Source organism: Falco peregrinus, chromosome Z (genome assembly GCF_023634155.1).
Source record: "Falco peregrinus isolate bFalPer1 chromosome Z, bFalPer1.pri, whole genome shotgun sequence".
NCBI lineage: Eukaryota > Metazoa > Chordata > Aves > Falconiformes > Falconidae > Falco > Falco peregrinus.
Genome location: NC_073739.1, coordinates 25,707,979 through 25,724,696, shown reverse-complemented (window position 1 = coordinate 25,724,696; position 16,718 = coordinate 25,707,979). Strand labels below are relative to the sequence as shown.

General features: G+C 38.9%; 1 protein-coding gene across 1 annotated transcript in view; it reads right to left on the bottom strand.

The window, feature by feature from the left end:
• Positions 1–16,718, bottom strand: part of EFNA5 (ephrin A5) — a 214,665-nt gene that overhangs the window by 31,951 nt on the left and 165,996 nt on the right. Inside the window, exon 3 of the mRNA XM_055791401.1 lies at positions 9,853–10,145. Within this exon, the coding sequence (XP_055647376.1) occupies positions 9,853–10,145 (293 nt within the window). The remainder of the gene's footprint in view (positions 1–9,852; positions 10,146–16,718) is intronic.

Sequence of the window (16,718 nt, the reverse complement as noted above, 5' to 3'; positions counted from 1 at the left end):
TGCTGGCCACACTGCTGGGGACACCGGCCAGGGTGCTGCTGGCCGCCTGGGCCCCCTGGGCACACTGCTGGCTCCTGCCCAGCCGGCCGTCACCCAGCACCCCCAGGCCCTTTCCCACCAGGCCCTTTCCAGCCGCTCTGCCCCAGCCTGTAGCGCTGCGTGGGGCTGGTGTGACCCAAGGGCAGGACCCGGCACTGAGCCCTGCCGAACCTCATACAGTCGGCCTCAGCCCATTGGTCCAGCCTGTCCGGAGCCTAGAGTCTTGGCTACCTTGTCTGAATAGTATGCATTACTGTGGAATAAAAAGAAAAAGTTATTGAGAATTCCGCAACACTCTTCTATTTTACAGCCTCCTTTAATATCAGAGGGTTAAGTAACTTAGAAACAGATTTGCTTCTTCTAAATCCAAGTATTTATGAAAATATGGACTTGAATGTTGAATACTAATTTATGAAACAAGATCATCAACCAATTAGTCAGCATGCGGATGCATTTTTTCATTGAGGGAGTCTGGGTTTGGTCTATTGCTTGCAGGCATGCATATATAACTCTGTATCATGACACAGTACCACCAGAGAAAGTGTTGCCTTGGTGAATTAGCCTGAGGAACAGGGAGACTAACATGATGATGACATGGAGGCAATGAAGTACAACACTGTTATTCCAAGTGTCACTGCTATGTTATTTTAATTTCTGTTGGCATCTGCTCCGTGTTACAAAACACATACTTCCAATACAACAGCTCATTAAACAGGTTTCAGTTTGCTCAGAAATCAAATTAGAACACTGTTACAGAGTTATAAGTCCTCAGATAATTATTAATAATACTCTCCACTCCTATGAATTCTTCCATTCAAGGAATCCGCATGCTTCATCTTATTAATCTCATAACATCCCAGTGAAGTACCACTGCAAAAAGCCCACCCACCACTGAAATGCAGTCACCACCAAGATGTTAAGTTGTAGTGTTGAACATCAAAACTGATTTAAAGCAAGGAATGATGAAAGGACCATCAGGATTTAAAGGACTGTGTGCAGTTCATTCAATTGTACTTCCAGCAGAACACTGGAATTTAAATACTTACTTTTAAGAAAGTTGCAATGGGATTTCTACAAGAACCACAAATGTTAAAAATTACAGTAATCCATAGCCACCAGTATGGAACATTCAGTCACCATTTCGTTTAGGGCAGGTGTGTCACATATGGCCTTATCAAGTTCTTAATGCTCCTTGGAGGTCTTTTATCTAAGTTCTAACCAATCTATCTTTTTAACATCTGTGATTTGATGATCATACAACAATATTTAATACATGCTTTACCCTACAAAATGAACTGGCTTTCATTGAGTATGTTTGGTGAGAAAGAAAAAAGACAGAAGAAAGAAAACCTTGTCCCTCACCCTTTCTGTCTGTGGGCACTCCCTCATTGTTCTAACATCTGAAATCAGTACCTCAGTAGAAAGCAATACAAGGCACTGGTCTTCCCACAGGACCTTATACAATATGCTCACGAGACAGCTTTCAAAGTTGCAGATGTGTAGTATGTCCTCCCCTCTTTTATATTTCTGCTGCTATTAGGATCTTAACAGCACTTGAATTTTTAAAGCACATGAATCCAAATCATCTTCTTTAAACTTATCTGAAAGACATTCATTCCCTTTGAAAAACTCAAACAAATGAGATCAGCACTTCCATGGGTTCTCTCTTCATTTTCATTTATGGATTTCTCCCGAGTCCCAAATTATTCCACAGCTTTTAATGCTCCCTTTGAGGAGCCTAAGAACTCTACCGATGTCAAAATCTATTAGACATTGGTGATTGTTTCTGCTTTCTTTTTAGCCGGACCAGCACTTGATTCTTCTGATGCTTTCTAACAGAAACCAGTCCTTTAATCTACACACTAGGCTAAGCATGAATTCCCTTTTAAAGGTCACCTTCCTTGTCTGTCTAATGTTATCAAACAAAAATATTTTTTTTAAGTACACATTTATCAAACCCTTTCAATTGCTTTGATTTCATCCATAACATCTCGAGTGATTCTGGTAAACCAGCCATCAAAGCAGGATTTGTAGTAGAGTGGCATGTCTGAGCCCACTGCTGTCAAAGTAGCATCAGTGTTTATGCTGATCAGATCTTGATTGAAAGGTTAATGGAAGACCTGGCAATAAACAATGTTTCCCCAAAAGGAAAGTGCAATTAACACACTAAAAATGTTTGTAATTCTCTCAGCATCCTTTAATAACACTCTTTAGTCAGCCTTCATTTTTTAGCTTTTGGTGAGAGCCAGGATGTCCAGAGAGAGAGAGAGAGTTCCAAAAGGGATCTTCTGACCTCATGTCTTCAAAAAGCAACAAGAAAACACAACACGAGCAGCACCTGCATTAACCAACACCTCCTGAATTGAAGACAGATGGCCTTTTTACACTTGCTGAGAGACAAGTCCCATCTTCACTTTCAAAACAAAATATCTGCTATTTAAGTCAACCATTTCAACAAGGAAAAAAAATTTTAATAACAGTCTAGCCTACAGAGTAAATACAATGACTCCACTGTCCCTGGTATAAGCTGAGTATGGCATGACAAGACTTACCATCAATCTGCTCTACTCATTTCTCCAGAGGTCACACAGCTCTCTAAAGCTAAAGTCCAAACTGTGCCCCAAGTCAAATCTTTGACTTTGAGTCCTGGTATTGACAGACTCAAGGGGAGGAAATACCCAAAGCAAGCCTTTTACAGCATATAAGTTATTGATACGAGGGGAAAAAAACATCCAAACAGGTGTTTTGCTGGAAGGTCTTCTCATACAATCATAAATTGTGTTCAGTGGAAAAAGCAAAATAACCTGTTCTCATGTATGGATAGTCTTATTTTGTCCTACAGAAAAATGTACCATGGGTATTGGTCAAGAAGCAAAATAGAGATTTAGCCAAGGACTTTGTGAGACAAGTAGCATTAGAAGAGTACAAAATGACCAACTGTCTGAACAAGCAGATACACAGGGTATGCAATGGGTGATTGCAAGAGATACCCACTCCGTATCACAATTACAAACAGAAGAACAGAAATTCCCAGAAATACAAAGTAATGCAATTAAATGGAAAGTAATTTATTCCCCATAACTGTAAGGACACTGTGAAGAAGAATCAGTATTAAGGGCATTGGTGAACATCAAGAAGCAATTCTCTTTTACATAAAGGCAACTTTAAAATCAGACTGACAGTGTCTTTACAATTATAGTGGCAAATGCATAGATAAAACATCCATTGTGCTTTCTTTGCATTTTCAAGATGGTATAATTTGCCCCTTACAATGAGGTCAGTTTGCTGGTTAAGAGATTTGTCTTTACTGGTATGACTGCTTACAGAGAAACCATATATTCTAAGCGTTGGAGGAAAAAAAAAAGAAAAAAAGTGTTTCTAAAGTATTACTGATTAAATATTACTGTGCTAACCCAGCTGGAATACAGTAACAAAAGAAACAGCCGACTTCCTCCAAAAAAAAAAGTAATGTAACCTAACCTAACCATTAGCCAAGCTGCCTACAGTAACCTTTGATTGATTCTAATACTCTCCAGGATGCAACTGAGCAGTCACAGTGGTTTCTTTAGGTTATCTCCTTTTCCAGCAGGGATTTCCTCAAACAAGTCAGACTCAAAGTATGAGGAATACTGTACATATGCCCTCAGACAGCACCTCCTACCAGCAGACCTACAGTCAGTGGTATAGACTGCTGTACTGGCAACACCAACTGCTTCTGGACAGGCAGGATTTCCAGGTCTATAACAGGATGAAAAAAAAAAAAAAAAAAAGATAGAGAAGTATAATTTTTGGGCAGGACTCACATTTACCCTTTCTGATAGGTCAAGATTGCAGTTCATAGTTTTTCTGTTTTGTGCTCCCATTACATTGATCTAAACCTCTGGCAAAAATGCAGAGATACCTAAATCAAATAATCACCTTACAGTGAGTTGTGTCTGTTCATGCAAAACATTGATACCCACTAATATTACACTGGTGCTCAAGCAAAAGCAATGAACTCTATGCAGCTGTTTAATACCATTTCTTGAGCACATGAAAAGTATCAAGTAACAGTTAATAAACTATAGTGTAAAGATTTCTCAGTAGTTTTCTCCTGTATAGTATCACAGGCTACTCAGCTTTGCCTCTATCAAATCCCCTTTCTTAATTCTGCTGTATTGAAACCAATCCTGAAAAAATAACAGCTGAGCTGGCAATCTGGGAAGCCATCCCAGGTTCTTAGTCACGGAAAGCTTTTGTTAGATCTGTGTTAACTTCCACAAAAAGAGGACAGTACCCTCCTATGCTAACTGCTGATTTGTACAGGGATATGCACAGTTCCTCCCTGTGAGTTGAGACTTCTAAACTCTGTCAATAATTCTTCATTAACAACCAAAAATCCTTACCATGACCACCACCAAGCAGTGGTAGTTCTGTGTCCATCCCCATCTCCAAAATTCAGTGGCTAGGCCACCTGGAGAAAGCATTCCAGTACAGGTTCTACTGCAAACATCTCAGGTGGAAAGGAGGGAACAGGAACGAGGCAACTTGATGATACTGATTCTAAAATATGCTTACAGCTTTGGGACAAAAAGCCAGTCACCCTCCCAAAAATTGACTTGGTCATGGAACATGGAATTGCATGGAACAGAGAAACTGCTAGAGGATTGCAAGAGAAACTAAAGGAAAATAACAGCACAAGCAAACACAAAACACTTAAACACACACTTCACAAAACATAGCAGAAGGGAGAAGAGAGGCTAAGTTCAGCTTAACTGTCATCAGATACTGTTACTCCCTCAACAAGACTTCAGCTACAGGACCTTAGTGGTAAGATGAGCTACCTACCTAATTAATAGGCAAAAAAAAGACAAAAAGAAGTGGAGGTATTAGAAACACTTTTTTCTGCTACTCTTTTTTTCCTTAAGATCTTTTGAATCAGAGAAGCTTCCAGAGGTGTGCAGATGGTTGTAGAGATGGTCCAGCTACCTGACAGCTGTTAGAGAAAAATGACAGCAGGATTCAAACAGTTCCATGGATTTTGGACCATGGTGAGGATGACTTCCAGTCACAGAGATGGAACAAGCTACCAGAAGAGAGATAATTTTATATTCAAAATTATGAAAAATCACAGGTTATCCTATAGAAGCAGCAGCTAAGACTGTTAGGGTGGAACACCATTTGAAGAAAAGCCCTCAGGAGGTAAGAGTCAAAAATTTCAGGAAAAGAAGGAAATAGTGCAGAGAAACAAGAATGATAGGGAACAAATGCAAACCTGAAGAAAATCAAGGAAATAGGTAACAGCAGGTTCTCTAGCGATGTATTCTATGAGGAAAAGGAGTACAGGAGAGCTGGATGTTATTAAGAAGAAGGGTATATACAACCGTATGTACAACCTCATAAACTCAGTTTCTTAAGTTAATCACAAATTTAAGAACTATTAAAAGTATTATTTGCAACCATAATTACATCAAAATCACAGAAGTATACTATCCTGGTGTGTTCAGGAGCAATATGGTTACAATGAAAGTTTCCTGAATTGACAATCAGCAGATGCATGCAAATAAATGGTGACAATGAATATATCGTGATAATGATACATTATTAAAGGCAATACAAAAAAACAGCACAAGTATTTTGAAACAAAATGAGAAAGACACATGCATGAACTCAAACTAGAAAGAAACAGTAACAAAAAATGGTTACATAAATAAATCCCTGGTGGAAAATAGGATTTTAAAAAGATGAAACTAACTCTTTTCTCAGTAAGAATGGAGAAAGAACCACTTTATGTTTAGCTACATTAACCTAAAGCCCGCTAACTGCCAGCAAAAACCTCCAAGAGAACAGCAGAGCTGCAAGAGAACTGTGAGCAAGGGTAAACCTACCTGGCCATTCTGAGAAAACGGTAGAAGCAAATATAAATTACAATAATAACAGTGACCAAACGACTAAATAAACAATCCATATAAAATCTTGAAGGACATGATAAAACCAGCATAGATTTTCAAGGATAAATCATGTCAAATACCCAATTATTTGATGGAATAACTGGACCTATCACTCAGAAAAAAGCATATGCTGCAGCTTAGTATCAGTACAACTTCTGACACTACACCAATGATACATAGTTTTCAAGAAAAAAAGCAATGTGGTCCAGCTTAAATTGACACAGGAGCTTGGTTCCGAAACCGCAGTCAGGACTCTGCAGTAATTCGTACTGATCCGGTTATAGTAATGTCTTAATTTTTTTTTATTTCAACAGCCCTGATGTATATTTGCCAAGTTGTTACTAGTATTTTATTGAACACTTAGCACATTAATAAAAATAAACCACACACAATTAAAGTAATGAAAATTATACCTGTATTTTGAATTATCTAATTATATAACATTATACATTTTAGGATCTTTTTTTTTTACCCCTTCCTTGCTTTTGTGTTTGTCTCCCCTTGCACAGTGTCCCACCTTAACCTGCGTACCCAAACCTATGCTCCCTTCTGAAGGACATTAAAATCACTGTTGTACCAGCAAATATTTAGGTTTTGCTTTCTCTATATTTCATTTGCTTCTGTTTCAGCAGTAGTATTATTTTGTCTATTTTCAGGCTAATGTACACTGACCTGATGAGCACCTGTTAAGAACTAAGTAAAAATTGAGACTTTAGGTCATGATGTAATCTTTACTTTCCCAAGCCCACTACTGTGCAACCCCTAAGTAAATAGAAGTTAATTTTCTCTGAAAATATTTAATAACTTTTTCCTCTTTAAAAAGTAACTCAATCAGTACTTGTTGACTGCATGTCTGTGATGCTGACTCCTCTTCTTTAATGCAAATTTGATATCAGAAAGATATTTTTTCCTTGTATTTTCCTAGAATGAACATGCAAAGAAGGGAGATCCAAGTTCATCTAAGCAATATATGAAGGCAATGACATAACAAAGGAAAGTGGCATTTTCCAAACAATAGGTCAGAAAAAAAGACAGTGATTTTTCTCAAATTACTGCAGTTTCTAAAAATAATTGAAGCAAGAGGCAAGTCATGTTCTTAAAAGGTAAACTGCAAAGATTTTCAAAAAAGCACCAGACAGCAATTAAGCTAAACATCTATCCAACCACTTCTTATTTCTGTCTTTCCAGAGGTCTAGACTACACAAAATATTTTCTAACCCTTAAACAGAATATACCAGACTGATGCTACATAGTGAGCCTTCCCTCTCCCCTGCACAGAGGACAAAGGTTTCAGATCTGCTGAGGAAAGGAAACCTTCCATGCTGAAGGAGTGATTTCTTCAACATGCAGATACAGAAAGGTAACAAGGGTGGTGTCTGCAGCCTGGACCAAAGCCTGTTTACAGTTTGGATGAGGAAACAAGGAACAACATCTCACCAGCTTGTTTCTTCAAGAAACTAAGATAAAAACATCCCAGGATGGACAACTCTCCCCTGAGAAGGTTTACCTGTAATTAACTTAGTGTACAGTGCTTCCCTGCAACTGCGGCAATGCCAACCTTGTTACTGTTCTCAGCAGAGTGAAACATGAAGGCAAAAAATAAATTACGGAAAAGAAGGAAAAGTGCTTTTGTGTCTCTGAAACGTGCCTAAAAATTTGATTTCAGTGAATACCAGGCCAGTAAGCTACTAGTACATGAACACCTATTTGCTGCTATTTTTTTGCTATTTTAACTTTCATTAAAAAAAAATAATTCCATCTAAATGCATTTGAATATCATAAAACTCTTCATATTTTAAAGCACTTTGGAACAATTATTTTGAAGGGAGCCCTTGACAGTTAAATGACTCCGTTAAATGAATGTTATAGAAGACACATAATGGTTTTTAGTGAAATATTGAATTTAACCACAAATGAAGAAAACCAGGCATAAGCAACCTGGGTGTATTTGAATAATAATGTCTTGCTTGAGAGTTCAATGGCTTTTGTATGTTTTAACAATGAAGCCATTAGCTAGACAGACCAAGCTGATATTTCTCATATTTTTTTCCTTCACTTTCATGTTTGGTTTTCACCTTTAGTTTCTTTCCTTTTTTTTCTTTTTTTAGAAAACAAATTTTTTTATTGTAGGTTGGGGTTTTTTTGTGGGGTTGGGTGTTTTTTTATGCTTGCAGCTACTGACGCCATCCCTGTGCTGCATTTTATTGTGATCACGCGATGGTAAAGATTGCTTTCCTTAGTTAAGTATTCCTGCTTGTTTTACTGATGATGCTCAGGAATGGAATAAAAAAACCCCAAAACCAACCAAAAAAAAAGGCACCAAAAATCCAGTGTTCCAAGGGGGCCTAGTATTAGAGTTTGAATGACACAAAACTCCTGTTGAAATTAACGGGAAGCTTTTGTGAGTTAAGTCCTGACAGAAGCAGGACTGGTTCTACACAGTGCAGATTTATTTATCCTACAACATTATCCACTTAACTCTGACAGATAACACAACTTCTCATAACCATATTAAAAAACAGTTTTAAGTAACATTTCAGTTTATTATTATTATTATTGTTGTTGTTATTGTACTTCAGCACAGGAACAAGGCACTGTTCTTCTGATGCTGAACCACCACTCATTAGCGGGTTTTATTTGCTGGAAGAAAAAGAAATGAATGGAAAACTATCCACTAGGAATGTATTTCCCTACAGATTACGAAAGGCAAAGAAAAATCTCAATGCTGAAGAAATGAGGCTGAAAAACAGGGATCACATATACTCAGTGAAATGAGGTGGAATGACCGTTTCACAGTAGAAAGGCCAGCTACACATATGAAGGCAGTATTTATTGGGATCTACAGTCTTGTCTAAAGCTTTCAACTCTCTAGTCTGACACTAAAAACAGGAAAAAAATACGTTGCTGAAGTGAGCAAACAAAACTTGTTAGGAGTGGAAGATTCAGGTACAAACCAAACTGATGAAATAAGATCTTTGCTGGAGGATTAAAGAGATGAGACAGCTGAAGCAGTATCAACTGCACAGTGGGGTCAGGGAATCAGTCTGCTTAACCCACCGTTTTTTAACCTCCCAGGTTTTTTTTACTTCCTTAGACTCAGATGTCATCCTGCATCTCCACTGGGTGCCCAGAGCAGCCCTGATGGAGGCCTCCACGGAGGAGACCCTCGAGCCCTGGGAGGGTGCTCCCCGTTGCTTCAGGGAGCAAGTGGGAAAGTGCAAGAACCCATCCACCCTCCTCTGCTTGCCACCTGCTCCCACGGCACCCCCTGTCGCCCATGCTGACATCAACAGCTTGTCCAAGAAAAAGGCAGGAGGGGAAAAGGGGAGGAATTAAAAAAGGAGCCACTTGGTCTGATGCTAGAAGTATTCATCCTAAGTAAATATAACTATAAATACCACTGGACTACTGACATCAGCAGCTACACCACTTACAAACTTGGCAGACCCCACTTTCCTTGGGTGATAAATATTACAAAGAGTATTTCATCTGACCAAATAAGAAAATTCAGGAATTTCACATGCAGAAGATTAATTATTTTTTCTCATCTTTGGGGACAGCTTCCCTCCTACCCCTCTTGCCCCCTCCTCCTCCTCAGAGTGCTGGAATAAATGTAATAGTGCATTTTGCTCTAAAAGTCAGCCACGGTTCAGTGAACAAGGCTGCTATGCTATTTCATGTGAGAAAAGAAGCTGTGATTTAATCTTATTTTCACTAGCTAGATTGCTAGCTAATCTATCTGGGGATGGTTAAGTCTGCATTCACTGTAAGACATCTGCATTATATATGGTTTGGCCCGCTGTATTTGCACAAAGCCTAGGTGAAAAATTAGCTGGGTTTCTTGCACCTGCTGTGCAACAGTGGTAAATCTCTGTATACTCACAGATGTAGAAATATTCCCGGCCTGGCCTGAACTCAAATCCTAGTGAGAAGGGTGTGAACAGCTGGAATTTTTCCGAGAACTTCAATGGTCCATTCGGGGAATGTGGCCGATTACACTCCCACCTTTTGAACCCTTTGGAGGTGTGATCGCAGGAGCTGTAGCCATCAAAGTTCACCATGTATAGAACATAGCGCTCGGTCTTATCTTCTGGCACTGAGTCTTCATAGTGAGGGCAGAACACATCCAGGTAGTCATTGATGCAGACATCGATGTGGTAGTCGCCCCGCTGGAATCTGAAATCACAGGAAGAGTTCAGACATAAGCACAGTTAAGTCAGGATGACCTTGTTGCAGGGTAATGTTCTCATAAGATGGGCATCACTAAAGGCACTTAATTTCACTCCAGCCATGCACATCGACTCTCAGAAATAACCCTTACAATTCACCAGAGCTATCAGAGACTGCTTATGCAGAACTATAATCATACGACCTTCTGGATAAAGGTTTTGCTCTCTTCTCTTACAAAATGAGTTGTTGCTAACACACCCCAAGATATAGGCTATCTTTCCCTATGGCTTATTGAATAAACAAAGAAACTGTCTGCTTTATTTGGTTGTATTTTGCCTTTTTTTTTTTTTTTTTAATTGCAGAAAGAAGCAAGAAGCAGCAAAGAAGCCAAAATTGTATCAGCCTCCCCAAATCAGTGTCTATATAAACATCTACATATGCATGCAAATAAATAACCCAAACAAATCCTCTTCTCTGAATCAGGCAGTAATCACCCCTGTGCTTATAGCTGATTTGACTGCAAGTACTTATAGTTACTACAAGAGCACAAACAGGTTTCCTCTTTCTTCATGATTAGCAGCAGTTTGTCAAGATGCAAAGAAAAGCCTGTACTGCTTTTTAAAGATATTTGAAAAGCAGTGCATCTCCTTTGCCAAAAATACACAGTGGAGACATTGCTCTCTGTTCAGATAAAAGGATTCTGGGATATGAATTATCAGCACTCAGCCTAATGTGACAGCTCTGAATGAGTGCCAGCTGAGAAATGCAGCGCAAGGCACGGGCCCAGATGCACTTTATTATTACTGTTGTTATTATCATTGAGGACTCCTTAGAGATGTGAGATTCTTGTTTTGTTGGGGGTGGAGAGGGTGTCCTTTTTCCTCCCCTCCACATTACACTTACATTACTTCTCTAACGCCTACCACAGTATCTGGATGAAACTATGGGAACAAATTCACTGCCTCCATGGGAGCTTATACCATGATGGATTTAATGATTCCATAAACCAGGTCTGTACGTCTATCAAACTCCCTGGGGCAGCCAAAGGAACCAACCACTGACCTACTCCACTTCAGGCTGACTGAGCTACTTGTAGCTTCTCTCTTTGACGGCTCCAGTTGTCAAGTGTACCACAGAGCAATAAAAAGGCCATGACAGATTTAACTATAATACTTCTTTTTAGCTGAGGGGCATATTTTAAACACCTGATGGGCTTGAAATCTGCCATCTGGATCCTTCTATCTAATTTCAGAGAAAAAGCAATGATCTGCTGGCCCTCCAAGGATAAATTCAGAGCTAACTACACCTTTTCATATCCCTACAATAATTTAACTTCAATAAAATAGCTTTTTAAAGACAAAAAACTGAACATGCATCAAAGCATGATGTATCTGTATAATTTCAGCCAGTGCACAGTCTCATGGCTCCATTCTGTAACATGGAAAAGTCTCTCTGTACCACAGTTCTTCCAGGAGAATTTACATGTATCTGAACCGTTAGTTAAAAATACTTTTGCACACCAGTGCTTTCAAAAACTGTCACCTGAACAGGTACTATCAACACATTTACAAGAACATATTGTTTTCAAGTTGCTGTCTGTTCTCTGTATCAGTTAACAGTATGCCATTTCTTACAGGTAATGAAAAAGAGTATCTTCTAAATTATGAATAGAGAAGCCACATCCTGGCAACCATAGCTCTATTATTTTTTAGGGGGTTTTAATTACAGTTTTAGTAAGCAAAAATTAATATATATTTTATCTCTGTGTGTGTGTGCATGCTTTTTTTACAACCATGCAGATGACAGACAATATAATTTTCTCAAGAGATTCTCAAGGTTACCTCTTGTATCAGCCTGTGCCTTCACAGTAATGCCTGATTACGGTTTTGTGACAGAGACTATATGCTTTCACAACTACATTTACGTAAATGCAGACATTCAGGATCTGAGTGGTCTCCTTAACATCAGACTCTTACAGCCTTATGTGAACTGATCCTCCACATTCTCTCTTAAGTCAATGGAGAGAAACAGGAACTTCTCCAGTCCAACTCATCTGGCCTGTTTAGGCCCAAGGTAGGCTGGAATGAGATGGAGCACACTCCAGAGGCAGCTATCTTTCTCCTTTAACCAAAAGGAGAGTCTAGACAGACATTTCCCAGACACAGTCTGTGAACAGCTGAATTTGAAGGAAAGAATCCGACCATACAGTCTATGATAATGGAAATGATAAATACAAAAAGATAGGCAACTAAATTTGTGATCACACTTTAAATCCCTGTTAGCAATGAAATCAACCTTGTCATCTGCACCAGTGAGCTCTTTTACCGAACACTGCACACAGAGGTCATCTGACTCCCTGCTGCCAAAGTCCCCTATTGCGCTCCTGCGAAACCAGCGAAACCACAACACAACTGTCCTCTTTGATCACTGGTATTTTAGTAGATTCATTCTTATTTTTGCTTCCTTAAGTGCTGAAACACTTGAGAGTCTTCGTTCGCCCCAGCACACCCTTGCCTGTCAAACAGGTGGAAAGCAAAAACCAAGCAAATGCAAAAGCAGGTCTGCAGGCGAAGCGCACAACCAAGTCCTCTTTACCCCAGTATCCTTCCCTCCCAGCTCCCCTGCCCTCCCAATATTTTCATTCCAAAGTCATTCACTGTAGCCAGAAAGTGTTTACATTTACATGTCTGAAAAGGGAAGGAGGTGGTACATATTTTAAGTGATCTAAACTGGCCTTTAACTGATACTCCTGGCACAGCGGTGAACCTGCTCCATGGAAAAATGTACTGAGGTATTTACCAAGCAGCTCTGAAATGAAGTCTCTTCACTCCATATAGTAACAGCAATACTGAAAAGAGATTATTAGCCAACTAAGAAGCAGAAAGCTGGTATTTATTTCTCCTCATGTAATATCTTAAAGAAGTCAGTAATCAAAACCTCAGCATGCGTACTGAAGAGTTGTAGAACTAATTTTGTTTTTCCAAAAGGGGCTACAACATGTCCAGTGTGCCTCCTGGAGCAAACTGAGACCATTCTCGCTTCTCTCTAGCTACAAGGCAGTGTGTTGTATTTACCTCTTGAAGAGGAAACACAAAGACCTCTAATGTGAACAGAAAGGCAAGGGATGGCCATGAACAACTCACAAAAAAATCCATCAGTTCATACTCCTCAAAGCCATTAGAGGAAACAGTTCAGAAACACACTTCCAAGAATTTAAAACCACAACAGAGAGAAAAGCACTTAACATTTACAGGCTGAAACCCTCTTATAAATAGTGTAATGTCAGGTATTAGAGTGAAACAAAAGTTCCACTTCAAATGAAAGCATCTATCGATGTGTACCAAAGCCACCTACATATATTAAGGAACACAACATATAAAGGGAAGGTGGAATCCATTAACAGATTGGTGGAGATAACCAGAATAACAAGTCTCCTGTTGTCTGCATTTAAGGTTTAATAAGTTTGTCCCTTTTTGCACTCCCACTCAGAACAGAAAGCTTGTTTTCCAACACTCTCTAGTAATGCTACTCCTGTGTTTTTCCTTTTCTAGGTTAGGTCTTCCAGCTGTTCTGGCAGATCCTCATCTGGACTCCCATGCCCTTCTGAAACCATGCAGTGATCAGGGTCTTCATAGAAATCCCACTACAAGGAAAAAATCAGTCCTATCTGGATTTTGCATAAAAGAACATTGTGTTGTGGTAGAAACCAGCCCAAAAGGCTTCTCCAAAACTCTGAGAGGATCTACAAACCTTTTAGCAATAATGTCATTTGTGTCTGTGCACTCTGACTTACAGACAGCAAAACACAGCTATTCCTCAAATATAATGAACCTTTTTTTTTTTGTCAGGTGGCATTCAAACAGTGTCTTGGAAATGTGCATACTACAAAGCTAGCTATTGGGCAGTAGGGCTTTAAAAGTCACTTTGAAAACAGAGGTGGATAGTAAAAGTACCTTCTAAACCTAAACGTTTCCATAACCAACGAACATCAGCTCGCTACACAAAACTCGCATACTGTTTCCAGCAAAGACAATCATGTGGATGTTTCTGTGTCAAGTGCCAGCGATGACATTTCCATGTATTGAGGATGCAGAGAAAGAACTTCATGGCAATTTTAACCACAGAAACACAAGACTAGCAAAACATTTCAAAGTAATTAATGTCTTCTGTGTTCTGTTTATCCATTAACACAAGTGAAAGTACACAGTCTGTGTGCATGTTTCTCTTCATCATTTTAAGCCCATCTGAAGCATAAGTGGCTTGTCTTGAATTTAATAACTTTGCTGGTCACTGAAACAAGTGATGATTTGTTTAAACAGATATTTAGAATGCAGTAACAGTGTTGTTTGCTTGTTTCTTGTTTCTTTCTTCCTTTCTTGCTTGGAATAAGCACTATAAAAATCCAGGTTAAGAACAGCACAAATAACACTAATTGACCATTACCATTTAGATAGATAAAAAAATGCAATAGCTTCTGCTTGTTGCCTCCCATACCAATCTTATTAGTTATATTCTATCACCCTTCCTGCAAAATTGACACACCAGATGCTCTGCTTCAAGGTAAGTGTACTGGAAAATTTTGCTTTTACTATGTCAACCTTTCTTTATTTGGAGTCTGTTCTGTCAAATGTATGTGGCAAGGCTTCATTGTGAACCAGAAAAGACTTCAAATAACTGCTCCAACAATGATTTACAAAATTCTGGTCTTCAGTCGTGCATTAGAAGGGATCAGATGCAAATGCCCCAATTCTGCTGCCTGGAGCCTGCACAGCCTGTAACACCAATGCACAGAGGACACTGCCATTGCTAAACACCTTACACCAGCTGCCTTGCTCTCAAATTGCAATCTGAAATGCAAGGCAACATTATACAAAATTCACTGAATTGATTTATTCTTGGGGTAAATACAAACTATAATTACCCATAGTTCTCCAGAAAGAGCATAGCAAAAAGTTACTTGTTCTGTTCCCCAAGTAAAAAAAGGCTTCTCTGAGCAGCACATGTCCATACCCCTGTAACTGCTGCTCACCCAGCTCCTCCTTTTTGCTTTCACAGCCACTAAGCCATTTTAACTAAATTTAACGGAGATTGAGAGGTCCCAGATAGAAGTCCATTCATACAAGCATCATGAAAAAAGCAGCCAGATCAGAAGATCCCATAAATATACCAAAAGGCTGAAGCACCGGTAGGTTAAATATTTCTATTAGAATATAGAAACGACCGCCAGCAGATTAAATGTTATTGGAATATAGAAACACCTCTCACAAAAGTACTAAACACACGAAAAACTTCAACTGGAAGAATACATAAATAGATTGGAAATTAAGTTTATTTCTATTAGCTAGTTATGAAACTATTTGCTAAAATTATTAATAACAGAGGAATGAAAATAGTGTAGGTATTTGCATATGCAATAATACACAAAACCCAAACATCTTCTGGAAAATGTTAACATCCTTTAAAAGAACAACATATAAATTGCTCTTAGGATGTGGTGAAGTCAGTTATTTACCATTCCACACTACTGAGCTTGCTCACAAGCTTTTGCCTCTGTTTAGGTGACAAGTGCAGCACATTAGGCTATTCCACTCAACTCACAAGCTGTGGCTGGAACACAGCAGGGTAACTTGTGCCTCGTCATTCTTTTACACAGTTCAAGCAAGCCCCCACATTTCAAATAACTTAAAACCGTTAACTGTGATGGGGGAAATCATGCGGTTGTTAAGTATCTGAGGGGTTGTGGGATTAAGTGTGCCATTTTACTGCAGATAATTTTAAAAATGCTATTTCTGTGCTATGCAAAAATAACCTCTTCAATGCTTTTCTGCTCTTTTTACTGGCTCTGTCACAACATTTAATAAACTCTGTTCCCATAGCTCTGCTGACATCAACAATGATACTGATGCACAAACAATGAAGTAATCAAAGAGCTATTTTAATTTTAGCTCTATTCAAACCAAAAGAAAATTCAACGTTTTCCAGATGCTAAGAGAAGTGGGTTTGCTAACAGTAGCAAGCCAGTGATATTTTAGATCTCTAGCAGGATATTGCTACCCAAGCAAACAAAAAACTCCTGTAATATACAGGAGCTTTCTATGACCCTTCAGTCCTTAGGTTACAGTTTCACAAGTTAAGACAAGTTCAAAACACCACGAGAAAACACTACGTAGGAAGCAAAATACTGACTGACAAAACAAAGGAGAAACAACTAATCAAGGCTGTTGTTCAAAAAAACACTATTCAAAAATCATTCCTAGAAAAGACTGCAAGTTAAATACACAACGCAGAAAGAAACTTATTCTCTTGTCATTAAGTCCTCTATTCAATTACCATTTATTGGAGTAATTAAACACTGGGAAAGGATGCCAGGCTAATTGTTAGATTATGATAATTACACAGCTTTGCTGTGTGCTACAGCTGATCAAAATAAGATGCGGTCACATGCTCTCAGCTAAGGCTTCTCTGCAATCACCGGGCTTCCATGGGAAACTTATTACTATAATAAGGCCACTTATTACTAGTTCATTATCAATCTTCATTTTACTCTCCCACCCACTCTGCCAGAACAAGCCTCCCAAA